The 18,716-nt window shown below is 39.0% G+C and overlaps 1 protein-coding gene across 17 annotated transcripts in view; it reads right to left on the reverse strand.

The window, feature by feature from the left end:
• The window catches only part of LOC126295497 (zinc finger protein ZFP2-like), a 242,273-nt gene that overhangs the window by 131,511 nt on the left and 92,046 nt on the right, over positions 1–18,716 (reverse strand). For all 17 annotated transcript variants that reach the window (XM_049988076.1, XM_049988074.1, XM_049988073.1 and 14 more), the window contains one exon: positions 6,222–6,308. In XM_049988076.1, the coding sequence (XP_049844033.1) occupies positions 6,222–6,308 (87 nt within the window). The remainder of the gene's footprint in view (positions 1–6,221; positions 6,309–18,716) is intronic.

Below are 18,716 nucleotides of genomic sequence, written 5' to 3' on the forward strand. Positions count from 1 at the left end.
GCCTACTAAAGAAGTACGAAGTCTGAAGTAAACCTGTGATCCCAATGTCGTGCCTCCCCATGTGAGTAAATGCTTTCTCTCAAATAGTGTTCACAGAAGTTTGACTCGCCCTGTATAATAACAGCTCCTGTTCTTGAGCAAAAATACTGTATGTTAATCCACTCACATTTACAATGCGGGACTGTCGACATGTACCAAAAATAAGCTACACTTTTTATCCAAATTTCATCCTCTACCTTGTCTTCTTATGCACAACTGCTGCACTAAAATTGAGCTCATTTGTAACAACCAGTTTCTGTAGACGAAACTGGCAACAATATATTTTATTACTCAAAAATGCCACCTTTTACCAGTATTTTATGGGCGTGGACATTATCTAGGTCCACCAGTATTGTTACACTAGCTTATACTTCAGTTTCAGTTGGATAGTAGTGTGAAAGTCTGATTTAGGACATTACAAATAACCACTTAGAGCAAAAAGCACGATCGAGCCAAGGAATTCGGCATAGTTACGATGCGAGCTTCACTTACAGCTCTGTGTAACATCAAAACCACAAACAAAACAGAGACCAGAAGAAAGAACGGACTGGACTAATCTAATGTGCGATGTTCTGTTGCTTCAGAATAAAAATGGAAGAAGGCAGTTTCGACAAGAAAATAGTTCGGGGAGCAGAAATGTGGCAAGTATCCAGAACTAGCACCTTAGATTCTTTCCTATGAGCAAGACAAGGGGAAGACGGGGTGCCTATCCCACGACAGAGTCTCGAACTGAAGGTCCTGGAAATCGCAAAAGACTTAGATGTGACACAACGAGAATTTTGTGGCAGTATTAGTTGGTGCCTCAGTTTATGCAGAGAAATGGTCTTGCTATCTGTCAAAGTACTACACTAGCACAGAGAATGTGAGCAGATTTCATGAAGAATCTGGTCAACTTCTAATCATCCACTTATGAAAGTGTCATTCGTATCCTTTTCGTCATATTGTCAATGCAGAAGAAACGCCAGTATTTTTTGACATACTGGCCAATAGGACAGGGGCAGAAAGAATGTCATTAAGAAAAACTAGGAATGGAAAAAAATACAATGACATGTTAGCTGTTACAACTGATTGGAGGAAGTTACCTTCTTATGTCATTTTGGTGAGAAAAACCATGCCCAAAGAAAACTTTGCTGCTGGTTTAGTGATTCACTTCCAATGGGCTGGATGACAGTGCAGCTGACCGTCCTGGTTGTCTACTGTTTTGAATCACAGACCTGGGGCATTGCCTGCTAAGAGAGCCATGCTAGTTCTGGATGCTTTTATGGGCCGAAGATAAAGGTGCTGCACAAAAGAAGATACTGTCATAATTCCTGAACGAATGATTTCAAAACTACAGGTACTACATGTGGCCATAAACAACCAATAAAAAATGTATTCAGATTGCTTCTGGAAGAAGACCACATCCTTACATCATCTGCTAAGATGGAAAAGCCACCAGTCACACTTTTTTGGAAATGGATTCTTGCTTCATGGTCCTCAATATCATTAGAGTCCATGATCAAGGGGTTCAAGAAATGCTGCATATCAAATGCACTGAATGGCAGTGATGAAGACATACTGTGGAAGAGAATGAAGAAAATTATAGCAGTGAGAGTGGGGAAGTGAACAGCAACACTGATAGTCATGAAAGTAAATAAGACAAAATATGTTGACAATGTGTTGTATCAAATGTTAATGGTACGTATGTCTTACTTACATGAAAATAGATTTTTGGTGATTTTTTCCACATAATCCATGTGCTACTTATTTTCAAGGAAAAAATTCTATTTTATTTCCTCCTCGAAATTTAGAGTTGTGGCTTATATGTAGTCATGGTTTATTTTTGAGCCAATTCGGTAACTATTTCAATGACGGCCTAACAGGCAACGTGGAAATCGTGAATGTGCTCGAACTCTAGATGGGACCAGTCTGTTACAATGTTTGCACGAACGGGGACTAAAAGTGTATCGAGCGAGCAAAGCACCGGATGGCAGAAACTGACAGAGAGGCCACACCACCACTGTAGCCACGAGGAAGATGGGGGAATGAGAGCTCCTTTTGGATCTGGAAGAATTTCTGTATGCTACAGGGATCACTGACTACATATGTGTTTAACTTATCTACCATCAAACGGGTTGATTACAGACACCGGGGTGAATTCGGGCAGTATGGCTTATTTGCTCTTTGCCACTGCATAGAAACAAAGAGTTACTTATTTTAACATCCGTGCACCAGTTATTTTAAGCGCAAGATTGAATTTATTGCTTTCCACAACTTTCATTTTGCATCAGTTGTTTCCCTAGGTGAATAACTGATGAACAGTCTCAGTGTTAAAAATCCATGCATTATTGTAAAGTGAAAACTTTCTATTGTTGCGCCGAGTGGGAAGTTATTGTAACCGCTCAGTAGCTAACAGCATTGAGACAATTTCTGCACAAGTTTGTAGAGTTTCTCGTGCAAGGTTATAAAATAATGACAGTTTTTTTTTTTAAACTGTGTACTGTGTGGGATGATTTCGGGCAATGCCAAGAACGTATAAGAGCAGGAGAGGTGCTACAGTACGGTGTAATTATGACCTGGAACTTTTAGATAAAGCTGTTCCTGATATTCAGAGTGGTAAATTATCGAGCAGGAAAGCGTGTGATTTGTATGGTGTACCTAAATCAACCCTACAAAATAAAGTGCAGAAAGCAAAACCGAGAAAAAAAGAGGGACAGCCAGTATTAAATAAAAAAGAAGAAGAAGAAGACTGCACAAGATTTTATATTGGACTTGTGATCAAATTATATATTATATACGAAAAGTTTAAATAGATCTCCACCACGACAAAGAAAAAAGGGCTGACATGCAATGCAAAAGTGCAAAACCAGGTCTGTAAATAAGATATCATTAACAGGAAGTCACAAGTCTCAAGATACAAAGAAGTAAATTGGGATCTAAGGAAGTGAAAAACAGTGAAGAACTGAAGAACATGTAGGAAACGCTACAGACGTATGAAGGGGAAATTGTGAGTGTTGCATTTGGCAACAACAACAGAATGGGGAGAGTATTCTCACAACAAGACTGAGCGACAGTTCCAGAAATGGAGACATATTGGTGAAAGAGAAAATAACTTAGAGTATAATTTTATGCCACAGGTGGCTGAAACGATCAAATAAATAAAACACATAGTGCACAAATGAAATTAGTCCTAGAAAAAAGTGTGTCAAACATGAATATGCACTGGAAATGTATACGCTCAGCTTCCTTTCATCAAAGTCAGATGCCATTAAGGGTACATCATTTTAGTTTCACGAGTAGAATTTTACGGCCCACACACTCGAGTACTGGGAAACAACAATAGGATCATTTCTTTTTGATCAGCTGTGTCATACACGGACTCTCGGGAATCGGGATAACGTCCGACTAATCGAACACGATTATTTTATTTCTCTCTCCTGTACCCACCTAACAGGACTTCCACAATTCCCAAAGCCAAACATTGAACCTCTGCCCTCGGGTTGTCAACTGTCCTATATTACACGGGATTTCCTGTATTTGAGAGTTAAATAAATTATCCCATATCGGTATTGCACGGGGTACTAAAATTCCATATTTATTATTTTTTCCACTAATTTATCTAATTCTCAGATCTCATCTGTCGAAATGAGATAAATATTGGTCACACGTGTCACTGATCGATACACTGAAGTACAAACTTGTCTTAACACACTTGTCGGACTCAATTGTAGTACATCACATTACTTATTTCTTATCAGACAACATATTTAAGTTTGAATTTACCTTACTTAAACTGTAGCCTATGTCAATTGTCGAGGTCATTTTATTAATACAGTCTAAGTATTACTAAACAATACTTTGCAGTTTTAAAGTTGCAGCAAAAATGAATGATACTTTATTTAAATGGGCTAATGATAACTGCACCTCCAAACCAGTGGAAATTACGTGTACACATCAGATGTCAATCGTCAACATTAGACATTAGTTTTTTTTTGTGTACAAACACAGTAACATCAAAGTAAGAGTGTCCAATTCACCTCCTAATTCAGTTACATGGCCGTATGTGTATCTATTGACAAAAATAATCAATTTTTTAAATATAACTGGATGGATAAAAAAAACACCATCAAGCAGTGGCAGGAGAAAACACACACAAAAGTTAAGGAAATGTGCAAGCCGGGTTGAAGGGGAAGGAAGAGGGATGGAGGGAAAGAACTGGCAGAGTTACAGAAAAGTCACCTAGAACACAGTGTCAGTGGCTTTCCTAGAGGCCACAAGCCTTCGGCACCTGGTTTGGTTTAAATGCATTTATGACATATTTGCTATATGGAGTCATGGTGAGGCTGGCCTAATAAAATTTTTGGAATCTCTAAATACATTCTCCCAACTGAATTTCACACGGTCCTATTCCGAATCCCATGCTACTTTCCTTTATGTTGACCACATTCACACCAAGGACACCACTACACACTTCTGTTCACATCAAACCCAACAACAAATGACACTACTTACATTTTGATAGTTACCATTCTTTCCGTGTCACACATTCCCTCTCGTACAACCACAGCATTTGAAATGCTAATCAGATACAGACTCTTTACAGCAATACACCACCATTCTCACCTGATCCTTCACTGGACATAATTACCCCACCAGCCTAGTTCAAAAGTAGATTTCCTGGCCCATCACATCTAATGCCGGTACTGCTGATACCCTTCAAAAAAAACAACTCTTGCCACTCACTACTAATCTGGTTTCAAATGTATTAATCAGCCACTTTGACAAGGCTGTGATCTCCTGAGATCATATCCTGAAATTAGGTTCATTCTGTTCAACATTTTTCCCACTGCCCCTTGAATAGCTTTTCATCACCCCGCCCCACCCCAGTCAGACGGACACTATACTCCTTCTACCCTACGGCCCAACTGCTGTGACAATTGCTACTTTACCACTTGCCCTATGCACTCTCCTACCACCACTTATACCAGCCCTGTAACTGGCAAACATACGCCATCAAAGTGAGAGCAACCTGTGAAATGACATGTCACGTACCTTCTGTTACTTAAACACTGTTCAGCTATCTATACCTTTATGACTATCATCAAGTTATCACTTACGATGAATAGGAATACAAAGTGAGTGTATACTTGCTACATGCAATATCATGTAGCAAAGCGTGCTCTACGATGTGAGAGTTATGACCCCGGTGCCTGTCTCACCACACGTGCTGTCTGAATTCTTCCTGTGTACACCAGTTTCTCAGAACTTCACAGTCGGGAACTGGTGTTACATTGTGTCCTTGGTCTTACCACCCTCCTGGTCTCAATTTTTTGCTCTCAGCATTTCTTCTCAGTAACTACTCCTTTCATCACTCTTAGTTTTTTATACCCTTCATTTTCTGACTTGCCTATTTTTCCCTGCACCCTGCCTCTACCACGTATAATGCACTTAGCTTCCTGCTCTTATTAACACTTGTGTGATGTTTTGTCAGTAATATCTGTCTTGCTTATTATCTTATCTACCACCTTTCACCTCCCATGTTTTCAAATATCGTTTGGTGCAGTCCCTGACAATTAGTTTTTCTTTCTCATCCCGTCCGGTAAGTCTTTCCCGACCCGGAACTCTGGGCGACAGTTCCATAACTCTCCCCACTTTCTAAGCCTTGCAAGTTCTTTTCCTTCATCCCTCTTTCTTCCCCTTCTATTCTTCTGCCAGAAGGAGGAGCGACTGGCTTCAAAAGCTTGCTCATTTCCTCAACTTCCATTAGTTTTCTTCTGCCACTACTTGGTGAGTACCTAACGAGACAAGTCAATAACAATTCATTTGAGGTCAAACGCGTAAGTTCTAAGTTATAGTTTCAATCGTCACGACTTTTTTTTACGCTGTTAATAGTGACGAGAACCTGCTGACCTACTCAAATGAAATAGGAAAATACATTTTTATTACAAGTTAACCTCACGATGGGCTAATACGTGTACATTTTGAATAGATTGCGAGTATTTAAACAAATTTATTAATACAGTATTTTACACTACACTGACTTACTTATGTTTTCTGGTAACTACATTCTGCACGTCCTTCCCTTAATAAAACGAAAGCTGTCAGATAAGAATATATCTGTAGTTATCACTGGCATCTTATGGTAGTTTGCAACTCTACTATGCCCACTAAACAAAAACTCCAAGAACAATGTTAATACTTACATTACTGCATTCTGGTTGTAATGCAAGTGCCAATTCTTTGTCTTCAATGTCACAAAATTTGCAAAAACCCAGTAAATCTTCAGTAACCTGTTCGAAACAAAAAAGAAGCCTTGTTTTAGTTCCAATGACAACTTAAAAATGTATATTTCTTATGTCTCACAACGCAAAAAAGTATATGTTACAGATTCTGTAAGTTGAATACAAACTGCATAGGGTAGGTCAGCAAAACTGCTGATGATAGTATTAATTAAAAGATTAGACATTAAACAAAAGTTCAACTTCAGATACAATACAGAAAGTTATTAAACAATTGAAAATCTAGGATGGGATAATGACAGTATGATGAAAAAGGCACATTACTACTCACCACATGGCGAAGATGTTCACAAGTCTCTGGCTGCCGAGACTGTGGACTGTGATCTCGCGCGCGCGTGTGTGTGTGTGTGTGTGTGTGTGTGTGTGTGTGTGTGTGTGTGGGGGAGGGGGAGATCTATTTTTTCCATAATATTAAACAATTGAGATTCATAAAACACATGATGAAATGAAAGAATATATTCAATTCATTAAGGGAGATGAAATTTCATAGCAAGATAAGGGGTGGAAGGAAAACTTGTAGAATAACACAGACTGTGGGAAAGGAATGGAAGCGGAAACTGCCTGTTAGAAACTTGGACACAGCATACCTTATTCATTGCTCATAACTGTTCCAGGTTTATTTGTGGGACAGACCTGGAGACACTAGAAGGCTATGACATACATTGGGAATCAGATTTTAAACTTGCAAGAAATTAAAGGGGGAGACATGGAATGACCTAGTTGGTTCATGAAATGCAGACGAAAAATTGCAGAGAAGTAGGAAACTAAGGCGATGGGAACATATTAAATTGAAAGAATCAAACACTGTTGACGGTTTCAAAGAGAGCATGAGGTAATCACTGAATGAAAAGAGGGAGGAGGGGGGGGGGGGGGCGTGGAGAAGAGTATAGTAGGCATAGTCCATATCAATTCAGGCAGGCTAGGAAAAATCGTACCTTCATAATCTCAGATGTTATTGAATTTGGCATATGTTAAAACGAAGGACTAAGTAAGGAACATGTTTGGCTTTTTTTTTTCCTTCCTCTCCAAAAAAATTTCTGCTGCAAGGTACAGCCCTCCAAAGGGACACTGTACATACCATTTTGAAGACGTGAATTTTGGAAAAAATTTGAATATGCTGTATCTCTGGAACCATTCTAGATATTTTGTTGGGATTTTTTTTTTCTATTTGAATGATAATTGCTTCATGATTAGAAATAAATCCTCCATTTGGACTTATCTGTCAAAGTTCTTTTACTCTAACATTCTGAACTTTTTTTATAAGGTGTGGAATTATTTTTTTTCTTTTTTTTCCAAAAATCTATCCATAAAATTTTGATTTTTTACTGTTGATTAGTACCATAATAGTTCTACATTTGCTGAAAAGGAGAGCTTCCAGTTTTAGGTTGAATAGGTCTTATAAACTATTTTCCATACATAAAACAGCCTTATTACCACATTATCAGATAACAGGCTCATAAAAATCAAAACCTAACATAATTTTAATTTTTAAATATGAGTAAGAGAATCATTTTTGAAGCATTTTAAATGGTTCCAAAATGTATGTGAAAGGTCCAAAGACTTAAAGTTTTTAATGAATACAACTTCTGTGCACTCTGTTTTGTGCTGAAATTAGCCAGTCAATGAACTAAAAAGCTGTTCCAGTGCTTCAGTATCTGCCTTTGATATAGAGTGATGCTTTCCTGTCCAAGCAATAGGAACTGGAGCACTTACAATCTCCAATATATTGTGAACAGGAAGTGAGCACTGGCAGCGCCGTTGCTGTCCTTCAGGCGGATACCTATATCCAGGAGCTGGTCAGTGTGGTAGCGTAAAGTTCACTACAGTTTCATTTAACTCATAACTGGTGTCTATAATCTCTGCAAATCACCAGTCACAGTCATACACACATGCCACAAACATCCTCGTCTCAAGTTGTGAATCTGAATATTATACTGCCGTTTCTGAGGTGTTGGCCGAAAGAATGAAATTTCTTCTTTCTTGCTCTTTAAAGTGCATGCAATATGAGTTCGCCCATCACTTTGAGTCCACAAATGTGTCTTCTGAATTCCTTTCACAGTAGTAGTTTCTTTGGACCATTTTTCTTTTTTCTGCTCATGGAATTCTTCGATTTCCTCTTTGGACAAAAGAATGAGAAATGTGGATGTGTAAGACTTCACAACTCTCGTAAAATCCTCAGCATTCTGAATCACAGCTGTATTTGCTCTGGGAAGATTACGTTTTGTAACATGGTGCTTCAGCAGGCCCCCCTACACCATCGCAAGGCTACTTCCCATGACCAGTAGCACTGTATACCCAGTCAGATGGCACAAGCGACTAGCTCAATTCAAACAGCTGGTAACGATTTTTAAAATGACTAGGATCACCATAAGAAATAATAACGATCTTCTGTGCCCCTGTTTGCAGTTGATGAATTTTATGCATTGCTAGCAAAGTATGTGCTGAGTTATGTCCTGTGTCACTACTTATAACAGCAACAATTGTGGTCTTGTTTTGAAAATATGTCACTCCTGTAAAAATTGAAACCTGTCATTACTCTAATGATACCCTTTTACTTCTTGTGCGAGAATTACAGACCAGTTCTCAGCAAAATCACAGTGAAGCACTAAATGTAGTTTTTCAGCCTGTACACACCCTTTCACCCCAGCAATTTCTTCACATGCTGGTGTGTTAAGCCGCGTACACACTGCCACTGGAAACGTGTTTCTATTGGAAACATTGTTTTCTGCGATGTTTTGCAAATGTTTCCGATTTTGTTTCTTGTCTCTGTTTCCGTCCACACTGGCGGCAAACATTTCTTGTGTGTTCACGCCGTCTGCAGTGCTCCTTGTGTTATTGTGTTCCTATCCTCTGCTCCTGAGTTATGTCTGGTGTCGAAGAAACAATAATGATATGTGGAGCCGCATTATTAATACTAGAAGGTTTACACAAACAAATTGAAAGGCGTCCTCGTTGTTGGTGGAGAAAAACATTCTATAGAACTGGCGGAAATAACCTGCTACGTGAGCCGAGTATGGAAGACAGCTCTGGCTTCTGCAACTTCACTCAAATCTCACCTACTGGTTTTGAATATCTGGCCAATATAATATCACCATTTCTTTCAAAAAAAAAAGAAAAAAAAAGAAAAAAAAAAGAAAAAAAGAAAAAAGAAAACAACCAAAGGCTTGCAGTTACTCTTCGTTTCCCAGCAACAGGAGGTTCATTTGAGAGCCTTGCATATTTATTTCGCATTTCGAAACAAGCTATATCTAAAATAGTACCTGAAGTATGTGGAGCTCTGGCAGAAGCACTGAAGGATTATGTAAAGGTAAGTAAATGAAAAACATTGTTAAATAAGCACATTTTCGAAGTGTTATTATTTCTCAATTACATTACATAACTCATCAAACACAACTTCTTCGACTGCGTTGTCACTGTCTTCATAGCTCGTAAATGTAACAGGGGAATTATTACTTAATGATGATGGCCCTGCCACATTCATACCACTTGTCGACTCCTCACTTTCCAAATACGCTACATTCTGTTTCATTAATACATTATTAAGCAAAGCCATTGTTTTTGCGCTTTCTAACTCTGGAAATTTCCGTAAAACTGATGCCACATACTGCCCATACACACTGCATTCATCATTCTTGTTCTCTTCTTGTTTTTGCAACACTTTAGTTAACAATTGAGACGCAATCTTGTAGGGTTGCAGCATATCTTTTTTCTCACCCATCCTTCTAATTTTTGGTGGTGGAGGACTGGAAGGTCCAGCTGCAACCTCTTCATCTTCATTTGTGCCCTCTGGCAAATGTACGAAAACCTGAAATCAAATTTCTTTCTTTCAGATACCTGCAACTGAGAACGACTGGAGTGAAACAGCATATTTATTCTCACAGATTCTTCAGTTCCCCCATTGTGTCGGAGCAATTGATGGGAAATATATTGCGCTACAGTGCCCTGTTGGTAGTGGAAGTGAATATTAAAGTTATAAAGGTTCATTCAGCATTGTGCTGCTTGCTGTCGTCGATGCCAGCTAAAACTTTTTGAACGGAGATATCGGTTGCCAAGGCAGAATATCAGATGGTGGTGTGTTCTAAAACGCGAGCATAAATGAGTTAATTAACAAAAAGAAACTTGACTTGCCACAAGCTGAATGCTTACCAGGTGGCACCAAGGTCCTAGCATATGTTTTTGTAGCAGACGATGCTTTTCCCTTACAGGAAAAAATTATAAAACCCTACCCGGGAAAACATGTTAAAGGTTCAAAAGAGAGAGTTTGTAATTACAGACTTTCAAGGGCCAGAATGTTTGTTGAGAACACTTTCGGCATTATGGCTTCATTTTTTTCGTGTGTTTAGAAAATCTATGTTGCTACAACCGGAAAAGGCAAAAACTGTCACACTTACAGCTGTATGTCTCCACAATTTTTTAAGGCGAAATGCTGCGGCAAGGAATCAGTACACCCCACATGGAAGCTTCGATTCCTACGATTTACAAACAGGTGAGATGATTCCAGGCACATGGAGACGAGATAACACTGCATCAGTTTTCATTTCAGCACAGAATATACCAATGAAAGCTGCTTCCACGGATAAACAAATTCGAGACAAATTTGCAAATTATTTTTAAGCCCACAAGGAAGTGTACCATGGCAAAATAACTATGGGTGAATGTGACTGTGTACTATAAAATACAAAGAAAGACAAACAAGCATAATTTTCGTACCTCATTTTCCACAGTATCTGTTGTCTCCTTCGGCTCATGTACATCGCACAAGAACTGCAGCAGCCGATAGCCGAACCAGTTCGAGTCGTATGCAGTGCCTGCACCACTACCAGATGGTCTGCTGGAAATAATTTTTCTTTTCTCGCCCCTGTGAGCAACCACGAGAGATCGTATCTTTTTCTCAACACTTCCCTTGTCCGTGCCAAAAGCTGCTGCAATTTTCGCAAGTCAATCGTGTTTTTTAATGGTGTTTTTATATTCCTTGCTCCGGACGTTCTACAAGTAATCCTCCCCCTGGTACATGGCAATTAAATCAACAATTTGATGCCTTGACCACTCCATTATTTTAGAAAAATAAAGTGAAAACGACGCTACAGTAAACACCACACCACTAAACAGTTGACGATACACACACACACACACACACACACACACACACACACACACGCACGCACGACAGCGCCGTGCAGCGGTGACAAGTGGTAGCTTGCCTGAAACATTGTTTCCTTTGATCTGTACCGACACTGCTAGGGGTAGATATTTCTGTGTTTCCAAATGGTGTCCACATTTCTGCAGGGTTACCTGCTATGTCTTCCACGCCAAGTGCCTGTGAAGACAGTCCTCCCTTTCCACAGCAGTCACCACATGCTTGAAAGAAACAGACTACTAATGATTTCCCATGCCCAACCAAGGTATCATATGCCATGTGCTCCAGTAATTTCTTCAAAGTTACCACACAAAGTTCAAAATTTGCACAGTACACACATAAACAGACACCTCTAGGTGGGTGTGGAACTACCCACTTAGGTCATACAGCATAAAATTTTGATCTTCCAATATGTGAAGTTCTATAGTTGATGTTATAAATTGCAAAAGTTGTATGAGTCATGTACCTCTACACTTTCACAATCTTTTGACCTTCAACTGTTACAGTTATAGTGTCTTTTTTGTTGGCACTCTCGCGAGAACATTCCCATTTATCTTCTAGGAAAAATGACTGCACTGTTTGAACTTGAGCTGCATCTACAGGATGATCATAATAGGGATGTGGTCTTCCAAAGCCTTCTTTTACAAACCTCATATTTCTTGATTTGTATTTGTCTACCATGTACTTTGATGCTGATGGAACGTGGTTCCAAATTGTTTTCCTTGAAAACGTCTCTGGAACAACAGTTAAAAGTTGCACCTTTTCACTGCAGGATGCACAATGTTCAACAGCTGAACTGATATTTGTGAAAAATTCCTGGCAAGTGATGCAAGAGTGCTTTGGTTCATTTTCTTCTGAAGATTGAATTTCTACTTTGAAGAGTGTGGCCAGTTTTGCTGTAGTGTATTCATACATGTTGTTGTGGTCTTCAGTCCTGAGACTGGTTTGATGCAGCTCTCCATGCTACCCTATCCTCTGCAAGCTTCTTCATCTCCCAGTACCTACTGCAACCTACATCCTTCTGAATCTGCTTAGTGTATTCATCTCTTGGTCTCCCTCTACGATTTTTACCCCCCACGCTGCCCTCCAATACTAAATTGGTGATCCTTGATGCCTCAGAACATGTCCTACCAACCGGTACCTTCTTCTTGTCAAGTTGTGCCATAAACTCCTCTTCTCCCCAATTCTATTCAATACCTCCTCATTACTTATGTGGTCTACCCATCTAATCTTCAGCATTCTTCTGTAACACCACATTTCGAAAGCTTCTATTCTCTTCTTGTCCAAACTATTTATCGTCCACGTTTCCCTTCCATACATGGCTACACTCCATACAAATACTTTCAGAAACGACTTCCTGACACTTAAATCTATACTCGATGTTAACAAATTTCTCTTCTTCGAAAATACTTTCCTTGCCAGTGCCAATCTACATTTTATATCTTCTCTACTTCGACAATCATCATTTATTTTGCTCCCCAAATAGCAAAACTCCTTTACTACTTTACGTGTCTCATTTCCTAATCTAATACCGTCAGCCTCACCCGACTTAATTTGACGACATTCCATGATCCTCGTTTTGCTTTTGTTGATGTTCATCTTATATTCTCCTTTCAGGACACTGTCCATTCAATTCAACTGCTCTTCCAAGTCCTTTGCTGTCTCTGATAGAATTACAATGTCATCGGTGAACCTCAAAGTTTTTATTTCTTCTCCATGGATTTTAATACCTACTCTGAATTTTTCTTTTCTTTCCTTTACTGCTTGCTCAATGTATAGATTGAATAACATCGGGGAGAGGCTACAACCCTGTCTCACTCCATTCCCAACCACTGCTTCCTTTTCATGTCCCTCAACTCTTATAACTGCCATCTGGTTTCTGTGCAAATTGTAAATAGCCTTTCATTCCCTGTATTTTACCCCTGCCACCTTCAGAATTTGAAAGAGAGTAATACAGTCAACATTGTCAAAAGCTTTCTCTAAGTCTACAAATGCTAGAAACGTAGGTTTGCCTTTCCTTAATCTTTCTTCTAAGATAAGTCGTGAAGTCAGTATTGCCTCACGTGATCCAACATTTCTACAGAATCGAAACTGATCTCTCCCGAGGTCGGCTTCTACCAGTTTTTCCAGTCGTCTGTAAAGAATTTGCGTTAGTATTTTGCAGCTGTGACTTATTAAACTGATAATTCTGTAATTTTCACATCTGTCAACACCTGCTTTCTTTGGAATTGAAATTATTATATTCTTCTTGAAGCCTGAGGGTATTTCGCCTGTCTCATACATCTTGCTCACCAGATGGTAGAGTTTTTTCAGGATTGGCTCTCCCAAGGCCGTAAGTAGTTCTAATGGAATGTTGTCTACTCCCAGGGCCTTGTTTCGACTCGGGTCTTTCAGTGCTCTGACAAACTCTTCACGCAGTATCGCATCTCCTATTTCATCTTCATCTATATCCTTTTCCATTTCCATAATATTGTCCTCAAGTACATCGCCCTTGTATAGACCCTCTATATGCTCCTTCCACCTTTCTGCTTTCCCTTCTTTGCTTAGAACTGGCTTTCTATCTGAGCTCTTGATATTCATAAAGTGGTTCTCTTTTCTCCAAAGGTCTCTTTAATTTTCCTGTAGGCAGTATTTGTCTTACCCCTAGTGATATATGCCTCTACATCCTTACATTTGTCCTCTAGCCATCCCTGCTTAGCCATTTTGCACTTCCTGTCGATTTCATTTTTGAGACATTTGTATTCCTTTTTGCCTGCTTCATTTACTGCGTTTTTGTATTTTCTCCTTTCATCAATTAAATTCAACATTTCTTCTGTTCCCCAAGTTTTAGTAATTTCTCTGCAATTTCTTGATGCACAGAGCTTATGACTCGACTTTACTGACCATGATTTCTTATAAGGACTGACACCTACCTCTGTAGTTGACTGATTCAGGGTATTTAATTTTTCCTCTATTGATGCAAAATCCGTATCGTCTGCACCAGGGGAGGCTTCACCTTGTTCAGATACTATAATTGTTGTTATTCTTAAAAAACATTTCGAACACAAAAAGTCATCACTGCAAAACATCTTCATTTTGAAAGAGAGTCTTCAAACTTATTCCCCACCTGAACAAAGTCAGTATTTTTTATCTTATATATCACTCTTTTATGGATATGCAAATAGTCAGCACACTTCACTCTCTAGCAACCACAGTCAGACAACATTTCAAACTGTCCTTTTCACAAAACACACTGCAAATGTATCAACTGGCAAATTCCTCACAAAAACACAGAACTAACTGGATGGTCTCATATTTCTTAGAAGCCTCTTCAGTAAAAAAATTAGCACTGAACGACTACAATACAGAAACCTGCAATGAATAACCATGACAAAGAAACTGACAAACTACAACAATGTGTAAGAAATATCTGAAAAAATGAAAGTGAAAAGAAATAACTGCAACAAAGAAAGTGATAAGAAATAACTGCAACAAAGATGATTTTTTAAAATAAAACCTGTCTAGCTTGAAAGTGGAAGCTCTCCTTTACACAGAATATAGTACTACATGGTACTAATTAACAGAAAAAAATCTAACATTCCTGGATTGGCATTTCTGTAAATTATTTTTAAAAAGTCAAAGGATGATGGTGAAAGAACTTTGACAGATATGTCCAAATGGAGGATACCATTGTAATCATAAAGCAATTATCTTTCCAATTAAAAAATCTCTAACAAAATATGTAGAACTGTTACAGAGATACAGCATTTTAAATTTTTGTCCGAAATTTGCACCTTCAAAATGCTGTTCGCAGTGTCATCTTTGGAGGCCCGTATCTCGGAGCTGGAATTTTTCTGGAGAAAACAAAAAAAGATACGTGTTTCTTACTTACTCCTGAATTTTAACAGATGCTAAAGTCAACACCATCAGAGACTATGAAGGTAGCCCCCCTGCCTGAAGTGATACGGATTATGCCAGTAGACAACAGAAGAGTAGTCATTAGTAAATTTTGTTTTTAGGGCATTATTCTGTGGTCCACATGTATTTCCGTGCCTAAAATTTCACTTCATAATGCCGGAGGCATCATCTGCATTACGAGAGGAAAAATTAGACACGAAAATATGCCTCGCACTGCGGCATAATGTCTTTAGAACAAAATTTACTTACTGTGTAAGCCTGCATTTTGTGAACAAATTGGTAAAGTTCAGAGGTGAACAGTGAAGACAGTAGGGCCACAGATAGGCAGAAAGACACTGCCCAGTAGAAATCCTCGGCCAACACACGAAATACGATTTTTTAGTCGGTGAAAGGAGGATGCATAAAAATGACGCAAAGGAGGGAGGCAAAAGGGGAAAATGAACTGGACATAAAGTGCAAAACAGTACCGGATGGCTGGAGACACAATAAATGTAAAACTGCAGCTGTGTAAATATTGGGAAGCTAGCTGAGAAGCCCAGCACTGTTCAGGTATTTATTTATAACAGTGCCCAAGACTTTGTACGGATGGAACTTCTTAGAGCTCGTACGCTTCACTAACATGGAGGAGAGCCATGTACAGCTGGTCGCGCAAAGTGAGGCTGACACTGAGGTCTGTGCCCAACACATAGCACCTGGCCCTGCGCTTTGTTTACAGTCACGGTATGACATAAGCTCACTGGGGATTGTACAAGTTTAAAGCAAAATCGTGAACTGTAAGGAATATGCAGTGTTCAGGGTGCAAGAAACTTGCTCGCCTGCACCAATTGCCGCGATAATTTCCAAGTCTACAATATTACTTCGGAGAGAAATTTCCATTTCCTATGATGTTACACTGGAGAGAAGTAACTTTAAGCCTCTGCGATCGAAGCGTTCCCACATTCTCGTTCGGAGTTTGTCACACCTCGCTTTAGGGAGTAGTTTCCAAAGTGTAGTTAAGAGCCTCAAGTTCTCGAGTCGAGGCAAGGCTCGCCTCTCAATCTTTGACGGATTCTTGAGATCGCACAGTCCTCAGTCTTGAAGCCATTCTGGTGTATTAGTAAAGACTTGACCATTTTCTAACCATTTTAATTTGTGAACAAAACGAAATCAAAATCTAACGAGTAGGCGCTGAAATGACAAAGTAAACTTAATAATTCATTTTTCCTAACAAAGAGTACAAATAAAACCAACTGAATGAAGGAAAGGAACGGCGTTAAGTTTTTAATACACAAAGTGCTATCTGTATATCTGTATAGCGCTGTTAGTTTGTATTTGTAAGGATTGCAGTACTTAAATATGTCACTGACACACACTTCCGACTTCCGAAAAAACACGTGTCACTGATTTTAAAAAAAACTAGCACTGCCATCTATTGGTTGTTTGGTGAATTGCGCCACCATGATTAAACATCTGAATTACTAAGTTGAATAGATAATTTTAGATAAAAATTTAAACTACAATATCCCCCCCCCCCCCAAAAAAAAACTCATTCAATTTTGATTAAATAAAGCCTATTCATTGCCCCAAGCTACGCCAAGTTACCAGTAAAAATCCCATGATCACATTTGTCCAGTAGTTTTGTAGTTTTGGAGACTAGTATATTCAAAACAGACAGACAACAGTTTTACCGTTTCATTGTTACTATAGATAATTATATTCAGCCAACTGCAAGCTATCCAAAATCAATTGCTTCAGATTGAATCTGCTTTTCTTGTGATTAACTAAATTCTTTGTAATAAAAGTTGTTTATTATGTAAAGTTACAGTCACTTTTGGCCACAACACTATACTGCTTGAAATTATCCATCTCTTCCCATATCAATCACACTAATTTTTACTTTATCAGCTTTCGTGTGTTTCAAGTTCACGTACAGCATAAGTCAGAAAGAATGCTCCTTTTCAGCTGGCTACTGTGACAGCAGACATGCGTGCCAGTGGCAAGCTAGCGACATTGTGAGAGAGTGAGAAATTCAGTTGCAGACTGTGACTTCCGAGCGATACGTGTCCAAAACTCGCAATTTTGTCAGCCTTGCACTACGACGTCATCCCTGTCCGAGCGTGTGGTATCGACAGGACAGAGGAACTGAACACATGGGCCGTCTGTCGACAGACGAACCGCTCGAACTGTTTCCCGGACATCTCATCTCCCAATTTGGTGATGTGGCTCGTTCACCCATAGTGGCAGCTCTCAATTTCTTCCTCCAGTGTATCTTCTGTAGAGAAGTTACCAGTGCTCCTGTTGTTGTACTGGAAAGTACTTTGTATAGCAACCACGTAGCTCATCTACACGAGTGCTCCTATAAAGGCCGTGTTCGTATGAATTATGTGACCTTTAAGAACTGAGTGCTGTATGCACACGAAACTCCAAAGTCCTAGTAACACGTTTGCATTCATAAATCACAAAGACCTGTGTTTATATTCTTTCTGGATCACCTTGTATTTGGTTTCTGTTTCAGAAATCACCCCTAGCTTTACTAACTTGTGAGAATCATATCTTATCTGCAGAGATGTAATATATTTTATGTGGGATAACTACCATGAAATATTCCTACAACACCTGTTATGAAAAACTTTGCACATCGTAATTTTGGTATCTACTTTTTTAGAAAAGACTTTTGAAACAAAAGTCTTTCAGTCAAAGCACGGCGTAAAATACTCCAATTCTGATAATTACACTTGTATGTGCAGGAGGGGAAATGTGAGGGAGGTGAAAAGGTGTTGCAGTGTAGCACACAAACACAGGTATTAGATACGACACAAGCACATGTCAGAAACTGTACGAGGGTTTATTTTACGAGTGTAGCGATCTCTTAAACAGTAGTTTCACTGTTAAGAAGATGTTCAAAGATGTTAAGAGTAATTGCAGACACAGCTGCACATTCCAAGCAACACAGCTCATCATTTGACATAAGACTATGGATCTCTGTCACTATTTCCACACATAAAAAACATTTAGAAAATGCTCCATCCTACTTTCTTCATTTTCAGTAGCCATGTCATTTCACTTCCATTGGCAACATCGGTTCATTCATATTCATCTTCACTTGCGAAATCAGCATTGCTCTCACGACTGTGACTGTCACTATGCGGGTCTGCGTGACACTTTGTACATTTATGATCATCTACAGTGCTCGTTGCCAAACCTTCAATCGAAATACACTGCTTTTCAATTTTATTTATGTACTCACAGCATTTTTTCCAGTCTCATTACGAAAGTAATTTTCTCGTCTGTAAATGCTAATAATGCATTCACTGTGAGTCTATAAGTATTACTGACATATTCATTCTGAACGTAACACTATGTTCAGAAACGACGTTCTCAACTCT

Source organism: Schistocerca gregaria, chromosome 11 (genome assembly GCF_023897955.1).
Source record: "Schistocerca gregaria isolate iqSchGreg1 chromosome 11, iqSchGreg1.2, whole genome shotgun sequence".
In the NCBI taxonomy this organism is placed as follows: Eukaryota; Metazoa; Arthropoda; class Insecta; order Orthoptera; family Acrididae; genus Schistocerca; species Schistocerca gregaria.